The sequence below is a fragment of the Neomonachus schauinslandi genome, chromosome 5, assembly GCF_002201575.2.
Source record: "Neomonachus schauinslandi chromosome 5, ASM220157v2, whole genome shotgun sequence".
Taxonomy (NCBI): Eukaryota; Metazoa; Chordata; class Mammalia; order Carnivora; family Phocidae; genus Neomonachus; species Neomonachus schauinslandi.
In genome coordinates, this window is record NC_058407.1 from 169,178,425 (window position 1) to 169,203,862 (window position 25,438).

The following is a 25,438-nucleotide window of genomic DNA, read 5'->3' on the forward strand; positions in this document are numbered from 1 at the left end:
ACAATTCCCCCTTTCAAGATGCTGCCCAGGCAAGTTCTCCCAGCCTCTTGGGAAGGGGAGGGGAAACCACCTGAGTGTCTTCTCCCAACTTCTCCCTCCCAAACAGGAAGACAGGAACGGGGTCAAGCCCCTGCGAGTCTTTGTGGCCATCTTCTGTTCCTTCCCTCTTAGTCTGCCCACCCCCAGGGACACCTGCAGGGACCAGCACTGTTTACCTGGGGCAGCCTTGTTGTTTCTGCCTCAGTTGCCCCCTGTTGTGCTGGGGTCTGTGCAGGACTCAAAATAACAGCTTCTGCCCTTCCCAGCCCAGGGAACCTTGGGTGGTGATCCTGTCTACAAGTTCCTACCTACCAGAGTCCCTAATACTCTGGAATCCTCTGTCCCCTCCCTTGATGACCCATCACCCATGTTTTGTACACCCGAGGGGTCTGGGAGGGACTCTATCCTGCCACAGATGGAGGGGGTCTGGATTCTGGAGGAGGAGGTCTATCTGGAGGATGTCCACCCAGGCCACCCCTTTCCCCTGCCAACCAGACATCCGGGCTAGATAAAGTGACCTTAGTTGTTGAGGGGAGGAGCTGAGGTCAAGAGGACAGGGCACAAATGAATAACCGGCAAAAGGGCAAAGATGAGGTGAAGGGAGCTGGGGGGGGCAGGTGTGCAGCAGGGAGCCTCACCATGCCCAGGCTAAAGCATCAGCAGTTCATGGAATCCCCTGAGCGCTCCTGCCATGCCCAGCTCCAGAGTGGGAGCTGCTCCCTACGGCTAGCCTCGTGGGGGGCCATCCCTCCCTCCCCGGGGCCCTTCCCCACCCAGCTGGGATCTCAATTCCTTAAACGTAGGTGGCTGCTAGGGTCATCTCAGAGAATAAGCATAGGACCCAGTGTCCTGCCTGCTTGGGCACCCCCCTGTCCCTTGGGGTCTTCCATCCTGACCATTCCCATCCCAGCTGGTGGCCTTCTTTCCTTCTTGGGACCCAAACAGGATGTCCCAGCCCCCACCCCCAAGCAGGGACCTGCCTGATGGAAGGCACAGGACTTGGGGGAGGGGTCAGAATTTGCCCTTTGGCCTCAGGCTGAGGTGAGCCAGCCACTCCTGCTAGGATTGGCTCTGAACTCCTGGGCCCCCAGACCCCACCTCAGTTGCCATAGTAACCCCTAGGCCCTTTTGGGAAATGGACAGGTGCAGAAGGTGGAGGTCCCCCCCCACCACCACCGAGGGTCACAGGAGGTTGGCCCTTTGGAAAAAGCCACATTCCCCATGCTTAGCCTGCACCCAGTGATTAATCTCATCGTTAGAAATGTCAGAGTCCTTAGGATCACCTTCCACGAGCCCTGGATTCCTGTGAAGACGGACAGTGCAGTCTTTTCTCCTGTTCCCCAGAAGCCAGAGGGCTGGACGCCCCACCCCCAAACGGCTTTGTCCAAAGAACAGCCAGACCTCCGTCCCACCTCCGGTCCCCCTCCCCTCTGGACGTTTTGCAGGGCACCCAGCCCTAGCCTCCCCCCACCACCTGCACACCTGTGTCCCTCCCTCCTATTTCACCGCCCCCCCTCAAGACCCACCTCACAGACCCTTCCTCCACCACAATCATGTGGAAATTCACATTTCAAAAATAGATTTTATTTTCTCTCTCCTTTTTTGAGGACAACTCAAAACTGAGGGACTTGAAGGGCATGCTCTGGAAGAAAATCTGAGGAGTAAGGGAGAAAACCTGTATCAGAGGCGGACTCAGCTCCCAGTCGCCAAGGTTCTGGGGTGGGAATGGTTCTCACCAGCGTCTGCCAGCCTGTCTCTGTTCTGGCTCTGCGTTTTCTCCCTGGGGGTTGTGGGGAACAGAGGAGGGTAGGTGCCCGCTCCCCTGCTGACTCATCCCCACCCACCCCTGCTCTTCCCCTTTCCCAGAACTCACCTCCTCCTCCTCCTCCTCTTCCTCTTCCTGGAAACACATTCTCTGGTCACAGTGGGCACTAGGACCAGCACAAGCACAAGCATCCCCAACAGGACAGCCACAAAGTTGGATGCTTCTGGGGTGCAGGGGACAGAACGTAGGGACACAGGTCAGGAAGGCATGGGGGGAGGAGACACTCCCTTTGGGTCCTAAACTGCCACCCAGAAAGGATAGCGTCCCTTAACTCGCTGGGTGTGGCTAGGCCTCCCTCCAGAAGGCTGTTGCTGCAGGGCCTTGGCACCATACCCCTAGGATCCCTTTGAGTTTCTGGACACACAACTCCCATCAGCCTTGTTAAGGGGGATGTTCATCCCGCTGCTCCCCTAGAGTACCATCTAGGGGGTACCATCTTGGCCAGTGCTTCTCAAAGAGCAGCCTTGGAATCACTTCCCTCAGTCACCTGGGAGCTTGGTAAAAATGCAGATGTCTGGGCCTACTCCAGACCTACCTAATCCAAATCTCGGGGCGGGTGGGGAGGAGTCCTGAAATGAACAGGTTGAAAAAGCCACCCCTTCCCCACCCTGGCCCGATCTGAGGGGAGATAAAGTTGGTGAGAACTACTGGCCCAGAGGCTCAAGGGAAGTCTAGTTTGGGATGGGGAGAGGTACTGGAGAGGCTCAGGAGGGACACAAGATGGGCAAATAAGAGCGGGGTGAGGCAAGACCAGAGAAAGGAGCGAGGCTTCAGAGAGAGGATCCCAGACTATGGCCAGCTCCCCCCCATGGAGGGCTTGGTTTTCCACAGTTTCAGCCACCCACAGTCACCTGCGGTCCAAAAGCAGATGGTCCTCCTTCTGACGTAGCATCAGAAGATCAATAGCAGCCTAAGGCGACCTCACACGGCCTACGTCATTCCCCTCACCTCATCCCCTCACTTAGGCACTTTATCATTGCCCAGCATCACAAGAAGGATGAGTACAGTACAACCCGACAGTTTGAGAGACAAACCACGGTCACATAACTTTGACTATAGTATATTGTTATAATTGTTCTATTTTGTTGTTGTTAATCTCTTACTGTGCCTAATTTATGAATAAAACTTCACCATTAGTATGTACATGTAGGAAGAAACACAGGATTCGGTACCGTCTGTGGTCCCAGGCATCCCCTTGGATGGGGGTCTCGGACCACAGATTAGCGGGGGCCACTGCATGTCGGTAGGGGATGGGCACAGGGACTCAGATTCTTTGAGAGCCCTCGTTCTGCTAATCTCTAGGGCTCATATTAGATCATTATGTTTTATAGAATACACATTATATTAATAATTTGCTATCTGTTAGAGATCTATAACAGATATCTATTAAACGATAATATTAGGGGCACCTGGGTGGCTCAGTCGGTTAAGCAACTGCCTTCGGCTCAGGTCATGATCCCAGGGTCCTGGGATCGAGCCCCACATCGGGCTCCCTGCTCAGCGGAGAGCCTGCTTCTCCCTCCCCCTTTGCCTGCCTCTCTGCCTACTTGTGCTCTCTATCTCTCTGTCAGACAAATAAATAAAATCTTTAAAAAAAAAACCCAAAAAACGATAATATTATATCTATGGAATAATACTAGAGCAGCCGGCGGTAGGGAAGGGGCTGCGAGGGTACAGGGCCTGGGATGGAGTTCTCACCGGGCTTTCCAGGGGGGGGCACATCGCGAGGCTCCGTGCAGAGCTGTCCCCCATAACCAAGTTCGCACTCACAGGTGAAGTGGGTTCCCTGCTCCCGGCACCGCCCATCATTCTGACAGGGGTTCTGTAGACATGGGCTTTCTGTGAGGATAAATGGGGTTACGGAAAGTTCTAGGAGGATACCCGCAGCCAGGGAGAGGGGAGGTCATAGAGAGCTAATGCCAGGAAACTGGCCAACGCTCAGCACGGGGCCTGGCAGAGAGTAACTGTTCAGTCCCTCGGCCCCTCCCGAGAAAGGAGGAAAGAGCGGGATTAAGCGGCCCGACTTGTGACGGCGAGCGGGAGCCGGGTCTCAGGCACAGGACCGGGAGGGGTGATCCTCCACCCAGCACCCCCAGCCCACATACGGGGGCAGCTTGAAGCCCCGGGGAGGTCTAGGCTCACCTCGGAAGCAGCCACGAGTGAGGTTCCCCAGGGTGCAGATCTCCCCAGCACGGCAGCTGAGGGGCTCACACACCAGCACCCCTGAGCGGGCACAGATGCAGCGCTGGGAGCAGTCCTCTGTCACAAAGCTGTCACCCCGCTGGAGAGGGGAGAAGGGCCGGGAGGAGGCGGTCTGGCTTTCCCCCCTCCTCGGGCTCTCCTGCCCCCGCAGGGCCTCCCCCTCCCAGCGCGGACCTGGTAGTAGACGCCGTGGTGGGTGCAGCCACAGTGGGCCAGGGGGAGGCTCCGGGCCCCACTGTAGACGTAGCCCGGGAGGCTGGCACAGCCCTCCACGCAGGGGCCCTCGCAGTCCCTAGGGGCCGTCGGGTGGGCACAGGAGGCCGGGCAGGGTGTCATACAGCTCTGGTAGACGGTGTTGGCCGGACACGCCAAGGCTGACGGGAAAGTCGGAGTGAGCGTGAGCGGGTGGCCAGGCGCGGGCGGGGCCAGCAGGTATGGGGACCGTGGGGCTGGCAGCTGGTGGGGGAACAAGGTCACCCACCAGAACACAGAGCTTGGAATAGGCCCCGGAGGCCGGAAGAGTGGGCCGGCCTCAGTTGCCTTCTGGTCTGACATTAAAGCGTGCTAAGGAAGCGGAGGAGAAAGCTGGGCACTGACTGGCAAGAAGGAGAAGGAGCGGGATGGGCTGACAGGGGTGCGGCAGGGCTTGCTGGGCGGGGCAGAGAGGGAGGCTGGCTGGGGAGCACGCTGACGCCGGGCGTAGGGGAGTCGAGGAGTCAAGGGCAAGGCGGGAAAGGGTGGGGGCTCAGAGCCGAGCAGAGGGCAAAAATGGCCAAGCGGGTTGGGGAGCAGCTGCTGGGGAAGGTCAGAGCCTCACCACAGCGGGTGCGGTCCCGCCAGCTGGTCAGGGTGGCGCCCGCCTCCTGGCAGATGATGGCGTACCCGCTGAGGACCTGGCAGCGCAACTCCTCTCGCGCTCTGGGGCTGCGGGCGGCGCACAGATCCAGCACACAGTGCCTGGGGGCAGCAGGGCGGTCAGGGGGCCGTCAGAGGTGGGGAGGCAGGGAGACCGAGCCCTGCAGAAGAGGACCTGGAAGCCCCAGCCCAAAGACATCAGGCAGGGTGTGCGTGCGTGTGTATGAGTGTGAGCACGTGGAGGGCGGGGTATCACAAGGAACTGAAGCCACAAAAAGGAAGAAGTGAGCCATACAGAGCTCGGATCCCAGAACTGGCAGCAGGACCCGGAGGAAGGCCACTCCCGTGGGGCCTGGACCCTGGACTCACTCCTGGAAGGGCTCCGGGGCCACGGTCTGGTGACAGGCGGCAAAGGGGCCCTGGGGGTCCACCAGCACCCCGCACGCCGGGGTGCTGTGGATGAGCTCCAGCTGCTCTGGGCTGCATTCCGACACAAGGAAGCCTGACTCCTCCTCCTCCTCCTCTTCCTCCTCTTCCTCCTCCTCCTCCTCTTGTATGGCCCTGGGGCGGAGAGCAAGAGGGGGCCAGGTGAGGCCCCTGAGGATCGTGACCTTGGGAGGAACTGGGGAGGAGGGGTGGAGAGGCACGAGGCAACGCCTGGGACCCAGAGGGCCGGTGCCCCCGCAGTCGGTCTGAGAGGCAATGGCAGGATGAGAAGATCCTTGCCCTCGGGACTCGCCCTCGGGAGTCCTTCTCTGCTGAGGGTACGCGGTGAGCGGGCGTGGACAGAGACCGGGCTGCTACTCGCCTCCCCAGGGGCCAGGCCTCCCTGCTCCGAGCCCCAGCCCTCTCACCTTGAGAAGCGGGCGAGGTCACCTGCCTTGATCCTCTGTACCTCCCAGCTGTTGCCGAAGCCCACGAGGTTCTGGGTGACGGTGCCGTTGGGCAGCATAAAGTCATTCCTCTTGTTCCCGTCAAAATTCCCGCACAGGCCGCGCACGAGCCCCTTATACTGGTTGGGCAGCGTGATCACTGCAGGAGGAAGGGGTGCCCAGAAGTGAGGCTCCCCACCTCCTCTCCACCCCTCCTGGCTGCTCCCCTGGCGCTCGGGGCCCTGGACCCACTCGGGGCTCCTCACCGTGGCTGGCCCTCTGGCCCAGAAACGCCCCCTCTGCTCTCCCCTCCCCACTCTCAGGTACCTGCGTTTTTGCCTCCATCGAAGGTGACAACCATCTCGAAGTCAGTGATCAGATACAGGCGATGGCCCCGCAGGGCAACCTGCAGACGGTCACTGGGCTTGTAGGGGATGTCCATCTTCTGGTTGTTGACCTGGAGAAGGCAGGCAGGAGCCTCAGAGAGTCTGGGGTCGACTTGACCCTCCGCTGCCTCTGCGCACGGCCCGGTATCTGGGTGCCGTCATTCCATGGAACGAGGTACCCCCGTAGGCTTTGCTGCTCCGCGTGGCAAAGGCCTCCCCGAGGTTTACACCCTTTGCAGCCATAGCCTCTTCTTTGCAAAACACTTGACAGAGAGGACGCCCCCCATACTACTCAGCCCGGCTCCCCCTTTGCACCCTATGTTCTCTCCCTCCCTCTCTCTCCCTGTCTCTCTCCAACCTTTTGCTCCATCCAACCGCTCTCCGCTGCCTCTCCCCACGACGTGAGTGTGACACTGATTCTGACCTCGATGACCTCGATGACGAGGCAGCCTGGGCCAGGAACTTCCCGGCTTCACCTGTGTTCAGTGGCCTCCCCAGCCCCTCCTGGCCTGGCCTGGCTCTTACCACCAGCTCCAGATGAGCCTTGAGCTGGACTGTGTAGCCGTAGATGATCACGATGATCTCGTGCAGGTAGATGGGGCTCCAGGACGAATACACTTTGTTGCGCCCCTCCACGACCAGAGGCACCACCCCAGCCGGGAGCACACCAATGGTCTTTATCAGAGTGTAGGTCATGCGGCCCCGGAAGAGGTAGCTGAGGCCATCAAATGTACGGTAATGGGGGTCCCCGTAAATGGAGCATTGTTCGGACTCTGCCAAGAAGGGCCGACCCTGAGAAGGGACCCTGCCCGGATATAACAACCCCCCCGAATCCCTCTACGGCCCTGATGTCTCTGGTCACCCTCTCTCTTAGCCCTGGGCTCCCTGGCTCCTTGATCTTCAACCTTCTCTCTTTCCCAGCCCCAATTACAAACCTGGTTCTATCCCCTCTTTCTGCACTTAAGAGAGTGAGTCCCAGACTCGGCCACAGAGCTGGTGAGAGCCCGAATGAGGCCCCAGGCCTACCCCGAGCCCGAGCTGGGGCCCCTTCCGTCTCCAGACCTGCCCAGCCTGAGCCCCTCTTGTCCCACCTCTTGCTCTGCCTCCCCGATGAGCCCTCTTACTGTTAATTTCGCAGCTGCCAGTGCCCTCGGGCTGGGGCTCGCAATGGGAGCCAGGGGGGCACCTGAAGGGCTGGCAGTGAACGGTTCCTGCGGTGCAGGCACAGCTCCTCCTGCAGCGAATGGAGATCCAGGTCTTACCGTCCTAGAGAAGCCACGGGGAGAACCAGGGAGTGAGGAGGGAAAGGCCGGTTCCTCTTCCTCCCGCCCGGTCAGCCTAGGCCCACGGTCTGAAAGGCTTCGTTGGCCCAGGCCGGAGGCAGTTACGGGACACCTGCGCCCTGATGTCCCTGTACCACCTCCTAGAGGCATCGCGTTTGGCGTCTCACATACGTTGTTCAGGAAGTACCCATCTTACAGATGACAAAACTGAGGTAACAGACTCGGGAGTGGTACCCACAGGATTCGAGCCAAGGCCACGCTCCTTCCACTATGCCATGCCCCATCCCAGTTATGTGGATCCCTCAGGAAACCCCAAACCACCACGCACCCCCAGCCCAGGCCTGGCCAGACAGCACCCCGCCCGGTCCCCAGCCTGCATCCCCCAGGGCCAGCCACAGAGACACAGGTGCCCCAGGCTGACAGAGCCACAGGGAAGGAGAAAACGCCAACCTCGAGGTGTCCCCACCCCTATTTCCTGTCCCCACTCACGGGGAAGGAGCTGCCGTAGTCGTCCGTGCAACCACACTGAGTCCTGGGCACACACCGTTGCCCGCTGAGCATGTAGCCGGGCCGACAAAGGCAGCCCTCCTTGCAGATGGAGGGGACTTTGGGGCCACTGCACTGGCCCGTCAGGTCCAAGCAGGAAGGTGGGCAGGAGGGAAGGCAGGCTGAGTAGCTGCTGTGGGCAGGACATTCCAGAGCTGGGGGAGGAGGGGGGAAACAGTTACTGAGCGTGGGCTCCGGGCCAGGCCCCAAGGAAAGAAAGGAGTAAGAATGGCCCTCCCAGTCCAGGGTGGGAGACCGAGGTCAGCCAGCAGCCACAGCACCCTCGATATGTATGGTCAGTGAGTGTGGGACAGGCGTGCGTGGGTGACAGGCTCACAGAGCAGGGCTGCTGGAGTCCAATAAAACCGTTTAAGCAAAGTACCTGTGATCACATGGAAATGCTCACGGATAGCAAGAGTCTGCAACATAAAGAAGTCAGTTGTCCCTTAGTTAGCATATTCGTTTCAGATGATCCCAATAAAATACACCGGCAGGATTTTGTTTGGGTTTTTAGTAGGGCAAGAAAATATTAAAGTGGAGAGGAAGATATGAACAAACCAGAAAAGCCAGGAAAACGCTAAAAAAAAAAAAAAAAGAAAGAAAGAAAAGAAAAGAGCAGTGAGTAGTGAACAGTGAATGTCCCTACCAGACATGAAACTCTCAACAATCACAACACTGGGTTACTGGTAAGTGAAGACAGATGGAGCAACGGAGGGGAGAGGAAGCCCACACAGGGACCCAAATACGGATGGGAACTCAGTATAGGATAAATCATGGCATCTCGGTCAGTGGGAGAAGAGACTGGTCATTTAAGACACCCAGGTGTCTGCCAGGAGGGGTGCCTGGTTGGCTCAGTCGTTGGGTGTCTGCCTTCGGCTCAGGTCACGATCCCAGGGTCCTGGGATCAAGCCCCGCATCGGGCTCCCCGCCCGGCGGGAAGCCTGCTTCTCCCTCTCCCACTCCCCCTGCTTGTGTTCCCTCTCTCGCTGTCTCTCTGTCAAATAAATAAATAAAATCTTTAAAAAAAAAATCTATCGCTATCTGCGATAGATAAAGGACCTCCATAAGATAGTTTGATAATTCCAAGCAGCCGGTGGAAAAAATGGTGAAGGGGAACAGAGACAGAGCTCACAGCAAAGGAGATCGGACAACTCCCAAACATATGAAAGAATGCATCACCTCACTCATAACAGGAAAAATGCAAGTTAAGACTCTTTGTACTTTTCACATATCCGAATGGCAAAAATCCGAAGGTGTGACAATGCTCTGTGTGGGCGAGGCTGTGGGGAATCAGGCACTCTCTCATGTGCTTCTGTGGCAAGCCCCCTATGGAAAGCCAACTGGCAACATTGCTCAGAAGAACGAATGCACACCGTCCTCATCCAGGAATTTATCCTACAGACAGACGTGTGCATACGAAATCATAACTGTGGAAGGCTATCCACTGCAGCACTGTTTGCAATAACAATTGGAAACAACTAGAAAGCTCACCAAAGGAGACTAGTTAAATTATGACAAATGAGGGACACCTGGCAGGCTCAGTCGGGGGAGCATGTGACTCTTGGTCTCCGGGTTCTAAGTTCGAGCCCCACGATAGGTGTAGAGATAACTTAAAAATAAAATCTTATTAAGCGTCTGCCTTTGGCTCAGGTCATGATCTCGGGGTTCTGGGATCGAGCCCCACGTCGGGCTCCCCGTTCAGCGGGAAAAGCCTGCTTCTCCCTCTCCCACTCCCCCAGCTTGTGTTCCCTCTCTCGCTGTGTCTCTCTCTGTGAAATAAATAAAATCTTTAAAAAACAAAACAAAATAAAAAAGTTCCTGAACCATGTGAATGCATCACACACTAAAAACACGTTAACCACTGTCTTAAAGTTTAAAAGGTTCTGGAATTACATAACGTGTTGGTTGCAGAACCTTGTAAAGATCCTACAAAACAGTGAATTGTATATACTTTTAAAGTGGTGAATATCATGGTATGTGAATTCTAATTTGAAAAAAAAAAGTGTTTTAAGAGCTACAGAAGGACGCCCAGGTGTCTGCCAGGAGACGAGAAGAAAGAACTTTCCAAGTGCAGGGAGCAGCATGGATAGAGGCAGGGAGGGGTGTGGAAAAGCAAGGCGTATGTGTGCGTAGGGGGGGAATGGGGTAATCTGGTGCAGGGGGTGGGCAGGCACACAGGGAAAGGGTTGAGAGAGGACAGGCCAGGACAGCCGGCAGGGTCTCAGCTGTCTCCGAAAGGAGCTTGGACTTAACCTTGCAGGCAGGAGCCATGCAGGGGAGTAACAGTCACATTTCCTTTGGGAAAACGGCGCTGGTGAAGAAGCAGATGAGAAGCCGTCTGTGCTGTCCCGGGGGAAGGGGCCCTGGCTGACAGCGTATTGTGAACGAGCCACGTCAGAACAACGAGGCCAGGCATAGGTCAGGAACAAGGGGAAAGGAGGACAGGGAGCTTTAAGGGGTACAGAGACAGAAACGAGGTGTGGGAGGGCCTGCGGTGACCATAGGGGACACTCACGGCAGAAGCTGCTGTTTCTCCAGATCGGGGGCTTGAGCCCCTGGGCCCGGCAGGCGGCCCCGAAGCTTTCCAAAGATTCACAGAGGGCACGGTTCAGGCCTCCAAACTGACAGAGGTTGTTGGTACAGCTGAGCAGGAAGGGCCTGAGGACCATGTGGCTGGCACACTTAGCCCAGGCTGGAGCCTGAAAGGCCGTCTGGCACCGTTCCTGGGCTCTGGCTAGGTCAGCCTTCCTGCAGTTTTTATTCGACTTCTCCTGCGTTTCTGTTTGGACCTTCTGGTCATCTGGTAGGCATCTGCAGGAGAAAAGGATCATCAGAGGGATGGCCACTGCCCCCACCTATGAAAATGACTTGGCACTCCCAAGTGACTCAGAAGACCGCCCCCCCCCCCCGCCAGGCTTGTCTTCACCAGGTAGCTGGTCTGAGACCTGGCCACGTTCCCTGCAGCCTCAGTCCCCTCCCACGTTTTGAAGCCAAAAAAGGGAAGACTTTCATGTTTCCCCAGGTAGGTCCCAGGACCCAGAGGCCCCCCAGGTAGGTTCCCGGGACCCAGAGACCATCGTCTGTCAAGGTACACACATACAGAAACGCTCTGGTCCTCCTATCCCCTGCCATATAGTCTGGGATCCCAACTCGCGTTCCTATAAAGATGTAGAGGCTTTGGGGACAATTACTTTGGGTCATTCACCCTATCTTGCCAACTGTCCACCAATTCAGTGTCATTCTGGGCTAGTTCATCACTGGGCATCATGAGCTCATCCTCTTCCTCATCATTGAAGTTCCCACACAAGCCACAGACCTGGGGGGGCAGGTGAAGGGGCTCTCAGCGGCGGGGGGCAGGCAGAAGAGTCTTTCTCCCGGGTGCCCGCATTTTCGCTCCTAAGAAAAAGGTGCCCTCCCAGCCCTCCTCCTTTCGGGGGAATGACCACTTGGGTCTGGAGAGCGCTCAGCGCCCTCTGGAGGCGGACTCCCCCGGAGAAGAGCTAGGGGTTTCCCCCACCTTTTGGTAATAGGCTGTAGGGAGCTGGACCTCTAAGAAGCCCTTGCCGTCAAACTTGACCTGCAGCCCGATGTTAACATTGAGTACGGTGTAGATGCCGCTGGCTATGATTCTGACCCCCCGGATCTGGGTAGTCGAGGGAAGAGTGACCTGTGTGCCGTTGATCTACAGAGGCGGGCAGGGCAGGTGAGTGGGAAGAAGGACCGGAGCCCCCTCCCCAGAGCGGGGCTGGGGTCCTCCCTTCCCCACCCACACCGCCGCCCAGCTCACCAGCACGTGGTGGTCCTTTCCCAAGGTGACCCGGGTGTCCGAGATGTCGATATTGACCCGGCGGAGGTAGAAAGCAGGGGAGCGGCCTCTCGGCTTCCCGTGCTTGCCACTGATCTTGAAGAAAGGCAGGTCCATGGTGGAGTGGCACACTTTCACCAGAACATAAGTGCAGGTGTCCCGGATGGTATGGCGAGTGCCATCGAACGTCACGTATGGGGAGCGGTCCGAGGTACGGCATACTCCCATGCCTGGCAGAGAGGCAAGCGTGGCTGAAGAGCTGTCCGGCCCCCACCAGGATGAGGCTCGGAGGCCGAGTGGGGATTATTGTCCCGTCAAAGCTCATGGCCGGGAGAACCACGAGGGAACCCGAGGAGGAGCCCTTCTTGATGGCACGGGGGTCATCGTTCCCCACCCGAAGCTCTTTGGGACAGCACGGAGGGGGGCCGGAGAGCTACAGGTGGCGGGAGACCGGGAGGGGGAGTCGGGGAGAGCAGGCGCGGTGACTTCAAGGGCCTCCTACCCGCTTGGCGGCAGCGCAGCAGGCCGTCCAGGGGCCAGCACAGCCGGCCCGGCTTGCAGGTGCTCTGGCGGCAGGAGATGTTGCCGCTCGCGGAACAGGTGCAGAGCCTGGAACACGTGTTGTCTGTGTACCAGCTCTCCCCGACCTGTGGGATGGGGGCATCAGCAGAGCCAACGGCAGTTTGGAAGCCGGAGATGGACGGAACCCCCCCCACCCCGGGCTCGCTGCCCTTGACTCCTTGTCTCCATCCCTAGCCTTCCTCAACCTTGTGGCTTCTGGACTGGCTGCTCAGCCCCCTACACGGGCCTCCCCGCCTCCCCCACTACCCCTTCACAGGCTCTGAGCCCTCCTGCCCTCGGACATGGGGCGCTGCGGTCTAGCCCCTCACCGGGTGGTAGGAACCGTCCTGGTGGGTACAGCCACACTGGATGAAGGGCACACAGGAGGTTCCGCTCAGGATGTGGCCTTTCTGGCACTCACAGCCTTCCGTGCAGGGCAGCCCTGCTGGGCAGTCTTTTGGGGTGTTCAGGCTGAGGCAGGTGAGCGGGCAGGGGTTGGCACAGGGGCTGTAGCTGCTGCCGGGGGGGGCACTTCAGAGCTAAGAAGAAACCAGGGTGAGGAAGAGCAGTGATTTCCAGCTCCCGGGCCTCGGGGCTTCGAGAGTTCCCGAGAATGTTCATCAGAGGAATGGATACACAAAACGAGGCCCATGCGTACAGTGGAATAATTTTCAGCTTTAAAAAAAGATGCTCTGGGCGCCTGGGTGGCTCAGTTGGTTGGGCGACTGCCTTCGGCTCAGGTCGTGATCCTGGAGTCCCGGGATCGAGTCCCGCATCGGGCTCCCTGCTCAGCGGGGAGTCTGCTTCTCCCTCTGACCCTCCTCCCTCTCATGTTCTCTGTCTCTCATTCTCTCTCTCTCTCAAATAGATGGATAAAATCTTTAAAAAAAAAAAAAAAGATGCTCTGGCCCACGCTCCAACATGGATGAACCTTGAAGACATGCTAGGTGAGACAAGCGGCTCACCAAACGAGAAATACTCTATGATTTCTCTTATGTGAGGTCCCTGGAGTTGTCCAATTCATAGACACACAGCAGAACGGTGGTTGCCGGGGGCCGGGGAGGGGAGAACAGGGGGTTCGTGTTTCATGGGTGCAGAGTTTCAGTTTGGAAGATGAAAAAGTTCTAGAAACGGGTAGTGGTCCCAGGTGAACAGCAGTGTGAACGTACTTTATACCGCAGAACTGGATACTTAAAAATCATTAAGATGGGAAATTTTGTGTTATGTATATTTTACCACAATTAAAAAAAAAAGAGTTTCTGGAAAAGAGAGTAAGAAAGGAAGGGAACAGCGCTGGCCTAGGTCAGACGGGAAGGAGGTAGAAACCAAATGGGGGTGGAATGTCTTGGCGAGGAGGGAGTCAGATGGAGGAGGCTCCCAGGGCTAGCAGACAAGTTGAGAAGGGGGGTTGGCCTTGGAGAGACTGGAAAGAGGTCAAGAGAGGAGGGTTCCCTGTGGGGCTGAGGGCCAGGCTGTGAAGGGAGAGCGGAGAAGGAGACTTGAAGGAGAGGAAGAGAGAGGGATCTGACGGCTTTGGGAGCAGGTGGTCGGGTCACTCACGGCAGAAGCTGCTATTTCGCCAGGTGAGGGCCTGGCCGGCGTGCGCGCACAAGGATGCATAGGCCTGCAGGGAGCGGCACAGGGTCAGGGAGTCACCCGTGGTCCCACATTGGCCATACACACAGCTGGCGAAGCTGGACTGGGGGGGCACCACCCCATGGCACTGGGAGAAGGGTCCTGGAGGATGAAACAATGTACCGAGCGTCGGCTTGGAAAGGAAAAGAACCACCTGACTCCTTGGGGGTGAATTCAACATCCAGTTCAATCAAAACCCAGTAATTATTGGCATGCTTGGGGGGCTCAGTCGGTTAAGCACTCAACTCTTAGTTTTGGCTCAGAGCATGATCTCAGGGTTGCGAGATCGAGCCCTGCGTCAGGCCCTGCGCTCAGCGTGCAGAGTCTCCTTGAGATTCTCTCCCCTCCCTCTCTCCCCCTCTGTTCCTCCTCTTGCTCGCACTCTCTCTCAAAATAAATAAATAAAAATTAAAAAAACCCGTAATTATTGAGAACCTACCGTCTGAAATGCAAAAAAAAAAAAAGTGACTGATCCATCTGAGCTCCTGAGGTGAACACCACCTCTGCCTTCCCTTTGCTTGCCTTCCTCCTGACTTTCCCTCTCTTTTGTGTCTCATCCTTCCTCCCTCCCTGAACAGTCCCCCTCCTCGACCTCCCACGGGTTGCGGGGGGGGAGGCGGCTATCAAGGGATGTTTACCCCGAGGGTTCATTAAGATGTCACAATTCTTTTCCCAGTTGTTTGCCTCTTTGTTCTCCAGGCATCTGGAGGGCTTGCCACCCTCAACGAAGCAGCTAAACAAGGAGAAGGGAAGGGATAAGAATTTAGGATTGGAGGAAACTTCCCAAACACTGATGCAAGAGTGGAAAGGGAAAATGGGAGGGGGATAAGGACAGGAGAAGAGAACAAAGTGGTCTCTCAAGTAGGAAGGTCATTAGATGCAGCAGGAAGGAACAAGGTTAGCTCTCAGGATGGACTTCCCAAGAGGTCTCTCCAAAGACAGACTGGTAAGCACAGGAGCAAACGGGAGCAAAGGAGGTCCAGTCCAGGTTCGGAGAGATCAGGGATACAGAGAGGAACCCCCCAGGCTGCCCACTGAGGCTCCTCCCCAGGTCCGGCTCCCCACATTCCCAGCTCACCCCGGTTCAGAGTACTCCGGTAACTTCCAGGCGGCCCCCAGGTGGACAGAGCTGGCCGCAGGCCTTTTGCTGGGGAGCAGACTATCATCCAGGCTATTGTTGTTGTAGTTGCCTGGAGGAGGGGCCAGTTAGAGGCCACTGAGGCACCCTACCAGCAGACCCAGCCCGGGACCACCACCTGTCTCCCAGAAGAGTCAACGCTCACTCTTCACTCAACAGACCAAGGTTCCTCTCTTCTTTCTCTTCACCTTGGCTTCCCTTCATGCCTACCCTCATGCACAGCGCCCTCAAACAATGAATGGGCAGACAAGCACTTAGGACACCTAATTAAATGTATGGATGAGCAGGACCAGGACAGACTCCTGCCCGTTGTCCCCACTTTGCCCGCAGATGCTCAGGGAACTCACCACACAACCCGCAGAGCCTGCCGGCGTAGGAAGACGGCACTGTCACTTCGACCAGGTGGTTCCCATCATAGCGAACTTGAAGCCCGAAGTCCGTGTAGAGGAGGGTAAAGGAGCCACTGGGCCTTATGCTCACCCGGCCTTGTGCAGGCCACAAAGGCAGGGCCACCCGGCGGCCATTCAGCTACAGAAGCAGGGAGGACGCGGTAGGGAAAGGCGCTTGGGACAAGGACAACGGGGGGCCAGGACCAGGGAGCAGACAGGGATGGCCATGCGTCTCCGGAATCGGGGCTGGGTCTGCTGTGAGCTACCCCCAGGGGCTCTACAAGCCGGACAGGCGGGTCTGCCCCACCATGAGGACGGGGATAGAAGAACTGCTGAGCGGGCTGGGGGTGTGGGGCCCGGGGAGGTGGGCGGAGGCACGCACCATGACCTTGTGCCCTTTGATCAGTGAGATTCTCAGGTTGAAGACCTGCACGTTGACAGCTCTGACGTAAGAGGCCTCCAAGTTCCCGCCGCGAAACTCATTGGTGGTGCTCACGATGAAGTAGTTCTCTAGGGACCTAGACTGGCAAGGTCGGGTCAGGATGTAGGTGCAGGTGCCCATGAAGTGGTGCAGGGCTCCATCGAACGTCAGGTAGTGGGGGTCCCCTGAGACACTGCAAGTGGCGGCCCCTGGGGTGGAGGAGATGGAATTCAGAGACCCCCCCCGCCGAACGCTGAGCTGCCATCCCAGCCAGTCCACGTTGGATTGGGACCCAAGGCTCCTCGTGGGGTTGGCTTGTCCTGGAAAAGTCAGGCACGGGGACTGCCCCAACCTCACTGGGTCCATGAAGAGGCTGCTCAGGCTTGGGCCAATGCCTTCCAGCCCCCAGTCAGGCCCCAGCTCTCTGGGGTGCCTGCTTTAGGGCAGCCTCCCCTTGCCCCCAGTTCACCTTCCACCTGGCTGCTCACCTTGGGCATGGCACCCATAGGTGCCATCCTGCTGACGACAGACCTCCTGGGCCTGGCACCTCCACTGCATGCAGTGAACTTTACCATTGCCCTCGCAGACACAGAGCTGTCTGCAGCCTGGCTTGAACCACTGCTCCCCTACCTGGGGGAAGAAAGGAAGGAAGGAAGGAAGGAAGGAAGGAAGGAAGGAAGGAAGGAAAGAAGGAAAAGAGGTCATTCCCAGGTCTGACTGCTGGCCCACGGCTGCTCAGATCCCTGGTTTGCTTGCCAGGGAGCTGTTCCCACCATCCCGAAGCTCTGGGCTTAGCTGCAAAAGCCTGGGATTCACCCTTATTCAGTCATTCACTTGTTTGCTCCTTTGCTATTTCAACAGATAGTTATCTCTCTGCACTAGACAGATGTTAGGGATTCAGGAATGAACTGGATGGACGATGTCCCTGCCCTAACAGCTCACGACCCAGTCGGGGGGATGGTGGGGGCAGTAAACAAGTAAACTCACAATGAATCATGGAACACTACATCAAAAACTAATGATGTAATATGTGGTGATTAACATAACAATAAAAAAATTTTTAAAAATAAATAAACAAGTAAACTAATAGATCAGGGGCTCCCACACGATATGCACCCGAAGAAGACAATCAGGGGACCCAGCGAGAGTTTCCTGCCATCCACACAGACAATAAGCACTTGCTACGGAAGTTTAGAGGGAAGCCTTCTGACTCTGCTTATTGGGGAGGCTTCAAGGAGGAGGTGGCTTGTGAACAGAGCCTCAGAGCAAGGTGAAGGACTCCCAAAGGCACAGTGGCTGGGGGGCAGAGCAGAGACAAAGCTGCTGCAGAGAAGGTGAAACTGACAGGAGAGCAAGGCAGGGATAGTGTTTGGTGGGCCAGCCCAGAGCGGGGCTGAGGGCTGTGACGGACACCATTCCCAGGGACAGGGTGAGGGACAGGCAAAGAAGGAAGAGAGAAGCACCGCAGACGGGTCTGGCTCCAAACACTGCCTCTGAGGGAGTGTGCAGACAGGGGCCCAGGCTGGGGCCAAAGTCGTTCAGCAGAGAAAGGGGCCCGTGGCAGGGAGGACATGGTGTTTGGAAAGACGTCTGCGTTTGCTCAGATGACACAGAAGTGCCTGGGCCCTCAGAGGACGAGAAACTCTGGGAAAAATGATTCAGGGGCATGGAAGGGAGAGAGGCAGGGGTCTCAGCTCTGCCGGCAGCATGGGGAAAAGCTGCTAGGGCTCCATCCCAGAGCTGGAGAAAGAAATGGGGAAGCAGATCCGGGCCTGAACGTCCCTTCCCCCAGCCATCCACGCATCGCGTGGCTTCCCGGCCTTCTGTCCCGTGCACAGGCTCGCCCAGACTTCAGAACCGGAGGCGGCAGAGCGGAGCGACCCAGTCCCAGAGGCTCACCTTGAAGTAGCCTACCGTGGGGTCGAAGCACCCGCACTGGGACCGGGGGACACACTGGAGACCGCTGAGCACGAAGCCCGGGTTGCACTCACAGCCCTCCACGCATCGGTTCTGGCAGGACATCCCAGAGAAGCCGGGATGGCAGGTGGCTGGGCAGAGCCCGGCGCACAGAGTGTACCTGCTGTTGGGCGGGCAGGTCAGAGCTGGGGGAGGGAGAAGCAGACGTGAGAAGAGCAGAGGGCAGGACAGGGAAAGGGAATGAAGTCCGTTCAGAGGCCAGCATTCAGAGGGCCCACAGCTAGAGGCTTCTGCCCAATCCCGAGAAGCAGAGAGTGACCAGGAGAAGCGGGACCAAAGAGAGTGACCTGCGGGGAGCTACCAAGAGGCAGGTCCGAGGGCGCAGACAGATCCAAGCGTCTCAGCTGCTGTATAGACACGCCCAAAGTGAGCAGTTAGGATGATGGAGAGCAGGGGAGAACACCCATGGGGCCTCGATCAGGGCATGGCCTTGCCCTAAAGCAGGCTCCCCGGAGGCCGTGAGGGGGCTGTGAGGGGGCTGTGAGCCAGTCACCGTGCACCCACTCACGCTGGGAGTCTGCGTGTTCTGTGTGCGGAGGACGACCTGGGCATGCGTCTACACAGATGTGCGTTGCTCCGCATAGCCTCAAGCGGCTGGGAGGGCTCCGAGTTTGCCAGGGACTGTGATTTTTCTCGGTGGAGGTTTCTGACTGCAGCTTTCCCTGTGCACGCGTGGAAGCAAAGGGGTTCCACCAGGGGTCCCCCCAGCCTGTGCGAACACTCGGATGCCCGCCCTCTGCTCGCATCTGCCTGTGAAGGAACGGGCCCCGCCACTCGGCACAACTCACGGCAGAACTGGGGTCCCCTCCAGGGCTTCACCGCATAGCCGGCATCCTGGCAGATCTCGGTCAAGGCTGCCATGTGAGCACACAGCACTGACTGCAGACGCTGGAATTTACACACGTCAAACACGCAGTTCTTGAGGAACAGAGAGGCCTTGAGGTGAGGCAGACATGCCCTGAGGAGAGAGGCCAGGTCAGAGGGAACGACCCCAGGTGCCAAGGGACCCCCTCTCACAGCCCTACCATCCGTCCCCCTTCATACTCGAAGGCTCCATGGGTGTTCACGAGCCGCCCACAGAACTGTAGGGCCGACAGACTGTTCAGAAAGCCCCGGTTACAAGACGGAGGATTTGCGGGGTTCTTCTGGCACCTAGAAGGGACCCACCCCACATGCCCTGGAGGCTCGCATCCCAGCCCGGCGGGGCCCGGCCCGGCCCTGCCCCAACCCCAGCAGCATGGCAGCTCACGGCTGCCCCTAGTGGACAGCATCTGAACACCGAGCCCGAAAGGAGGCAGGAAGACCTGGGGCTGAGCCAGCGGGGGAGGCTGCTCAGCGTCCCCCCGAGCGCCGCAGAGGTGGGGGCGAGCGTGGTGGCCACAAGCTCGTGAACTTGGCCGCAATGGGAGCAGAGAGAAGAACGACAGATGTGGGGGGGGGGTTGCATGCAGGAGAGGAGAAAGAAGAAAAGGGGTGATGCCGGTCGGAGTGCGTGCTTCTCAGAAGGGCGAAGGAGCAGAGGGCCGCGGCGGGGGTGGGGGTGTCCTCACTCCTTGTCCTCGTCCTCCGCTGTCTGCCAACTTTTGCCCAGCTCCTCCACGTCCTGCGCCGGGCTGCCGTCCGGCTTCTGGTTGTCGTTGCTGTCGTCCCCGTCGTAGTTGCCACAGAAGCCACAGAGTTTTCTAGAGTAGGTGCTGGGGCCATGGGGAGGGGCGGGTGGTGTTAGCGGAGAGAAGGGGCTCCAGTCGCCCGAGGACCAGGGCAGAGAAGGGCAGAGCGGAGGATTAGCGGAGGTGCAGACGGCGAGCCAGGGGGCGTGCCAGGCGCCAACTGCACAAGGACCTCCCACCCCTCACCCCGGAGCCATCCTTACTGCTCCCTTCCACTCACACCCCATTTCCCCACATTCCCGTTTTTTTCCTTGCGTTTGCCATTCACCACCTGCAAAGGCATTCTTTCCCTGGTTGGTTCCTCTGGGGAACCACTCTCTCTGGAAGACTGGGGTCAAGGGACCACTCTTCAGAAAGCTCGCAAGGCCCATTATCGACTCCTTCTAGCACATTCTCAAAGCATTGTGTGTATATCCTGCTATTATCACACTGCCCTGAAGCCATGTCCCCCTGTCTCCCCATCCGGAGGGAGGTCAGCCACTGGAGGTACTTCCTACACCTGGATTAAGAGTTAGTGCCTGCTGGGCGCCTGGCTGGCTCAGTTGGTTAAGCGACTGCCTTCGGCTCAGGTCGTGATCCTGGAGTCACAGGATCGAGTCCCGCATCGGGCTCCGTGCTCGGCAGGGAGTCTGCTTCTCCCTCTGACCCTCCGCCCTCTCATGTGCTCTCTCTCATTCTCTCTCTCTCAAATAAGTAAATAAATAAATAATCTAAAAAAAAAAATAGTGCCTGCGAAGGAAGGGGTAGGGGAGGGGAAGGTGCTGGGAGAGGGAGGGAGGGGCAGAGCAGGGAGTCGTGGCAGCCGCCTGTGCACCCCTCACCTGGGCACACTCATATACAGCTGCTGGTCACCATCCCATCTCACCCGCAAACCAAACACCGTCTGCAGCTCCACAAATCGCCCACTTGAAGCCAGGAAAATGCCTTTCGAAGGTATGGCGGGGAGGGTGACTTGCTGACCCCCAACCTGGAAGGTGGGTCAAGGGAGAAGACGAGACACAGATGGGGGGGTCAAGGAGAACCCCCCACCCCAGCAGACTCCCACGTCCATGCTGGAAGGCACGAGGGCCCTCCACAGCAATCCTTGGTAACACACGGAATGCTCTGGAAGCTGTCCCTGAGAAGGTAGGAGGCTGCAGGCTCAGGCCAGGACCTGGCAGCCCACAGGACAAGCCACAGTCAGGCCTGGAGGCCCTGGCACGACTGAAGAGGAAAGGACACTCACCAGCACGCGCCTGCCCCCGAGCAGCGTGATGGTGACCTTGGGTAGCGTCACGTAGATTTTGCTCAGGCTGGACATGCTTTCCTGTCCTCGGCCCTCATTCTTCGCCGCCACCCTGAAGAATGGCTCTGGGTGGGGAGAGGGGTGAAGAGCACCCAGGGGCTCATTCAACAAGCATTTCTTTCTTTCTTATTTTAAAGATTTTATTTATCCATCTGACAGAGAGCGCGCACATGTGCGAGCACTGGGGGTGAGCAGAGGCAGAGGGAGAAGCAGACTACCAGCTGAGCAGGGAGCCTGATGCAGGACTCGATCCCAGGACCCCGGGATCAAGACCCGAGCCCAAGGCAGACGCTTAACCGACTGAGCCACCCAGGCGCCCCTCAACAAGCATTTCTGAGCATCCACTGAGGGTGGCGCCCACACTTGGCGCTGCAGGGATAAAGACCTCCCCAGGCCCTGGCTCTGCAGTTTGAGAGGAGAGGGGGGACCCAGATGTGACTGCCGGAGCGCCTGTAACTCTGTTGAGACTCTGTCTCCCCTAAGGGACTGGGACATCCTCCAGGGCAAGGCATTTGTAATAGTTCTCTCCTCCCACTATGGCCTTGTGCCCACCTTGCGTCTCCCGCATCTGCCCCCGCCCCCGGCCCTTTCCTGCCTCCCACTGTGCTCCCACGGCAGCTGTTCTGACCTTAGACCCCTGGCCCAGACATCTCCAGGGCCCTACCTGTCGAGTTGCCACAGGGTTGGGCCAAGATGTAGGTGCATTTGCCCATGAAGTTGAAGTGCCTCCCATCAAAGGTGATTTGATGAGGGTCTCCATAGACGACGCAGGTGGCACTGCCTGCCGAGGGGAGGGGGTGGGGAGCACATGAAGTGGCAGGCTAGGCCCCACAGCCACCTCACCCACCCACCCACCCGGTGGCATGCCCCAGTTCCTCTGGTCAAGGGAGGGATTGGGACGCTGGCGTCATACCCACTCGGACAGGCTGGCGGGCGGGGGTAGCACGACGGGAGGGTCTCACCGTAGGGCTGGCATCCATACTGGCCGTTCTTCAGCTGGCACACCGTGTGAGTCCTGCACTGGAAGATCTGACACTCCATCTGACTGCCAGGCTTGCAGCGGCAACGTTCTGTGCAGTTGGAGCTGAACCACTCCGCCCCAGGCTGGGAGCAGGGGATCCAGAGTCACAACGCTCTAGCTCCCAGGGCCCTTCTCGCTTCCCCACCACACCTTGTAGACCTAACCTTGTTCATACTCTTCTTCTTCCCACATCCTACCAGATATTCCTGTCTACCATAGGACATTGGCACACGCTGCTCTCTCACCCCGGAATGCTCTTCTGTTCCTTTCCAAATCATTCTTATGCAACCAGCAAGCAGAGTTCAGCTCAAGGGTCACAACTTTCTCGGGAAGACTTCTCAGACCCGCCCTGACTAGCTCATCCTCACAGCCCTGGGTACCTTTCTTTCCCAGGACTTACCACAATTGCACCTTCATGTTAATTTCTGTGGTTGGTTGATTGCAAGCACTCTGTGAGGGACCATGTCTCTTTATTCACTATGGTAGCCTCAACACAAAGCACAGTGCTTGGCAGGAGTTCTCATTCAAGAAACGCTTGCTGTATCAGAGTGACCCAAGACCCAGTGTGTCCCCCAGGGTCTGAGAGCATTAGGAGAGCAAGGACCATGCCCTATTTGTGGTGGCCCCAATTCCAGGAGGGTTGAAAGTACTCAAGAAACATTCATTGGATGCGTAAATGAATCTTTGTAAGACATGCATACATGTCTCCTGGGGCTGCCAAGAGATGCTGAATGCTGATGGTTCTTCCTGAGGCTGAAGCTAATCTTAACCCTGACACAGGGACACCCAGGAGACTGGTTAAAGGGAGGTGGGGGAGAAAGTGGTCCCCAAAGAGACAAATAGGAACTCAGATGACAGATGGGAAGAACACCTGTTCTGAGAAGAGCCACTGGACGGTAGTGAATAGCTTAATGCACTTTTAATAAATTACATGTGATATTTATCATAATTAGCTAATAGTAGTAATATTTATCAAGTACTCGGTCTGTGTCGGGATCTAATTTCATCTTCACAACAATCTTATGAGGTAAGTAGAAATTATGGGCACCTTTTGTAGACACAGAAACAGATCTGAACAGGGAAAGAATCTTGCCCAAGGTCACACACAAGTGAATGCTGGAGCCCAGATTTAAAGCTCTGATCTGCTTGACTCTAGGGTGGCTCTGTCCCATATAGCCGCCACCAGCCCCTTGTGGCTCTTGAAATGTGGCTGGTCCAAATTGAGATATGCCCTAAGTGTAAAAATACACACTGGATTTCAAAGAATTAGTATGGGGGAAAAAAAGGAATGTAAGCGATCTCATTAATAACTATTCATTACATGTTGAAATGAGAATAGAGATCGAGTACATTACTGGAATTCATTTAACCTGTTTTCTTTTACTTTTTAAAAATGTGGCTATTAGGAAACATAAAATAATGTGTGAGGCTTGCATGCTAGCCCTTTCGGACAGCAATGGCCCAGAGCCTGTGCCCCCTCAGAGCCCCTCCTTGCATCGAATCTTCCCAGGGGTGGGGGGCCTACCAATTCGGGGAGACAGTAACTCCTGTGTTTTGACAGGATTTGCAAGTTCCTTTGGAAGAAGATCCTGGAATGCTGTGTTTTGCCCTGAACACGCCCGAAACTCTACTCAGCATCCAGGGCTCTCTGCATATGCAGGGACCCCCAGCTTTCCTTAAGAAGGAGATGAGGAAGGCGTTGGACCACCTGGCTTGCCCAGTGGGTCCTAGCTGGGCCAAAGTGAGTACTTAGCAAATATTTACTGCATGAACAGAGAGGACAATGAAAAGCCACATTTGCAAAGAATCACTCCACCATTGTGTAACTCCACCAGCTTGTGAGCTGGCCCCCTGGGACTGTTCCATGGATCCAAAGTCATCTCCCTTGGGGAGCAGATGGAGCCAGAACCCACTCGCCATCTCCCTTAGGGGCTCTGGCCTCCCAGTGGTCTTACCTTATAGTAATTGTTGTTGTAGAAGCAATTGCAGGAAGAGGGATGGATGCAGCGGGACTCATGAAACAAAAAGCCAGAATTGCAGACACAGCCGGGTTTGCAGAGGGGCCCACAGTTGGGCTTGGGTCTCTCGCAGGATGCTGGGCAGGCGCAGGGCTCAAAGTGGGCATTTGGGGGGCACCTTGCTAAGGGGAGAACGGCCTGCGTCAAGCCTTCACTCTAGTGCTTTTCTCAGGGAGATTTCCTGTCTCCTCTACCCCCACCCTCAAGTTCTCTAAGAAGGAGGTCCCTATGATTCAGCCATAAAAAGGAATGAAGATCTCACACGTGGATGAACTTGAAGTTCTAGCACATGGACAAACCTTTGAAACGTAATGCTGAGTGCAAGGAGCCAGTCACAAAAGAGCACATGTTACATCACTCTATGTGTGTGCAATGTCCAGAACAGGCAAATTGACAGAGACAGAACAGAGATTAGGGGTTGCCAGAGGATGGGGTACAGTGGGGGTTGGGGAGAAGGTGGAGTGACTGCTAATGGGTAAGGGGTTTCTTTGGGGCTGATAAAAATGTTCTGGATTTAGAAACTGATGTTTGCACAATCTTGTGGATATACTAAAACCACTGAATTATACACCTTAGAAGAATGGATTTTATGGTATATGAATTATATATCTATTTAAAAAAAGGATGTTGTAAGCCTAGTACTTGGCTCCCAACAACCTCCACCCCACCTACGCCCTGTTTCCCTCTTGGTCAGGGTGGCCCTCATTTTTTCTAAAGTTACCATGTCCCGTTCATCTCTCCTCTAAGACTGCAGTTTTCTATTAGACGCATCCGTTTATCTAATTCTCATTCCTATCCACAGTCTCTTACTTTCTGCTATTTGTCCAACACTCCATCACCTACCCGGAGTACGTCCAGGGGTTGTAGTGGTCATGGAAGTACTTGTAGTAGTTGTAGGAGGCATCACCAAGACTGTTGGCCCAATTGGTACAAGTGTTGGGCTGGGCTGGCGTGTCGTAGGAGCTGTGTGCCTTTCAGTGGGGACAGTAGATTTTTCTGTGGGGATGGTGAGTTTTTCTGTGGGGATGGTGGTCTTTTCAGTGGGGACGGTGGGTTTTTCTGTGGGGACAGTGGGTTTTTCTGTGGGGATGGTGGGTTTTTCAGTGGGGATGGTAGGTTTTTCTGTGGGGATGGTGGTCTTTTCAGTAGGGACAGTGGGTTTTTCTGTGGGGATGGTAGGCCTTTTAGTGAGGACAGTGGGTTTTTCTGTGGGCATGGTGGTTTTTTCAGTGGGGATGGTGGGTCTTTCTGCGAGGATGGTAGTTTTTTCTGTAGGGACAGTGGGCTTTTCTGTGGGGATGGTGGGCCTTTTAGTGGGGACAGCGGGTTTTTTTGTGGAGATGGTGGTCTTTTCAGTGGGGATGGTAGGCCTTTCAGTGGGGATGGTGGGTTTTCCTGTGGGGACAGTCAGCCTTTCAGTGGGGATCGTGGGTTTTGCTGTTGGGACGGTGGGTTTTTCTGTAGGGATGGTGGGTTTTTCTGTGGGGATGGTGGGTTTTGCTGTGGGGAC

General features: G+C 56.7%; 1 protein-coding gene across 1 annotated transcript in view; it reads right to left on the reverse strand.

Annotated features, from left to right (window-relative positions):
* Nucleotides 1-1,632: 1,632 nt before the first annotated feature.
* Nucleotides 1,633-25,438, reverse strand: part of ZAN (zonadhesin) — a 32,928-nt gene continuing 9,122 nt past the window's right edge. The window contains 36 exon segments of the mRNA XM_044915280.1: nt 1,633-1,693; nt 1,776-1,819; nt 1,913-2,027; nt 3,563-3,703; nt 4,007-4,145; nt 4,241-4,440; nt 4,884-5,023; nt 5,291-5,482; nt 5,776-5,953; nt 6,121-6,250; nt 6,705-6,952; nt 7,304-7,445; nt 7,952-8,163; nt 10,524-10,819; nt 11,200-11,324; nt 11,526-11,690; nt 11,796-12,043; nt 12,316-12,460; nt 12,704-12,901; nt 12,903-12,913; nt 13,935-14,111; nt 14,648-14,742; nt 15,088-15,199; nt 15,495-15,675; nt 15,919-16,166; nt 16,446-16,587; nt 17,857-18,059; nt 18,723-18,892; nt 18,979-19,086; nt 19,485-19,628; nt 20,426-20,571; nt 20,830-20,954; nt 21,554-21,670; nt 21,852-21,993; nt 23,866-24,050; nt 24,772-25,422. Of these exon segments, the coding sequence (XP_044771215.1) occupies nt 1,653-1,693; nt 1,776-1,819; nt 1,913-2,027; nt 3,563-3,703; nt 4,007-4,145; nt 4,241-4,440; nt 4,884-5,023; nt 5,291-5,482; nt 5,776-5,953; nt 6,121-6,250; nt 6,705-6,952; nt 7,304-7,445; nt 7,952-8,163; nt 10,524-10,819; nt 11,200-11,324; nt 11,526-11,690; nt 11,796-12,043; nt 12,316-12,460; nt 12,704-12,901; nt 12,903-12,913; nt 13,935-14,111; nt 14,648-14,742; nt 15,088-15,199; nt 15,495-15,675; nt 15,919-16,166; nt 16,446-16,587; nt 17,857-18,059; nt 18,723-18,892; nt 18,979-19,086; nt 19,485-19,628; nt 20,426-20,571; nt 20,830-20,954; nt 21,554-21,670; nt 21,852-21,993; nt 23,866-24,050; nt 24,772-25,422 (6,056 nt within the window). The 3' untranslated portion in view covers nt 1,633-1,652.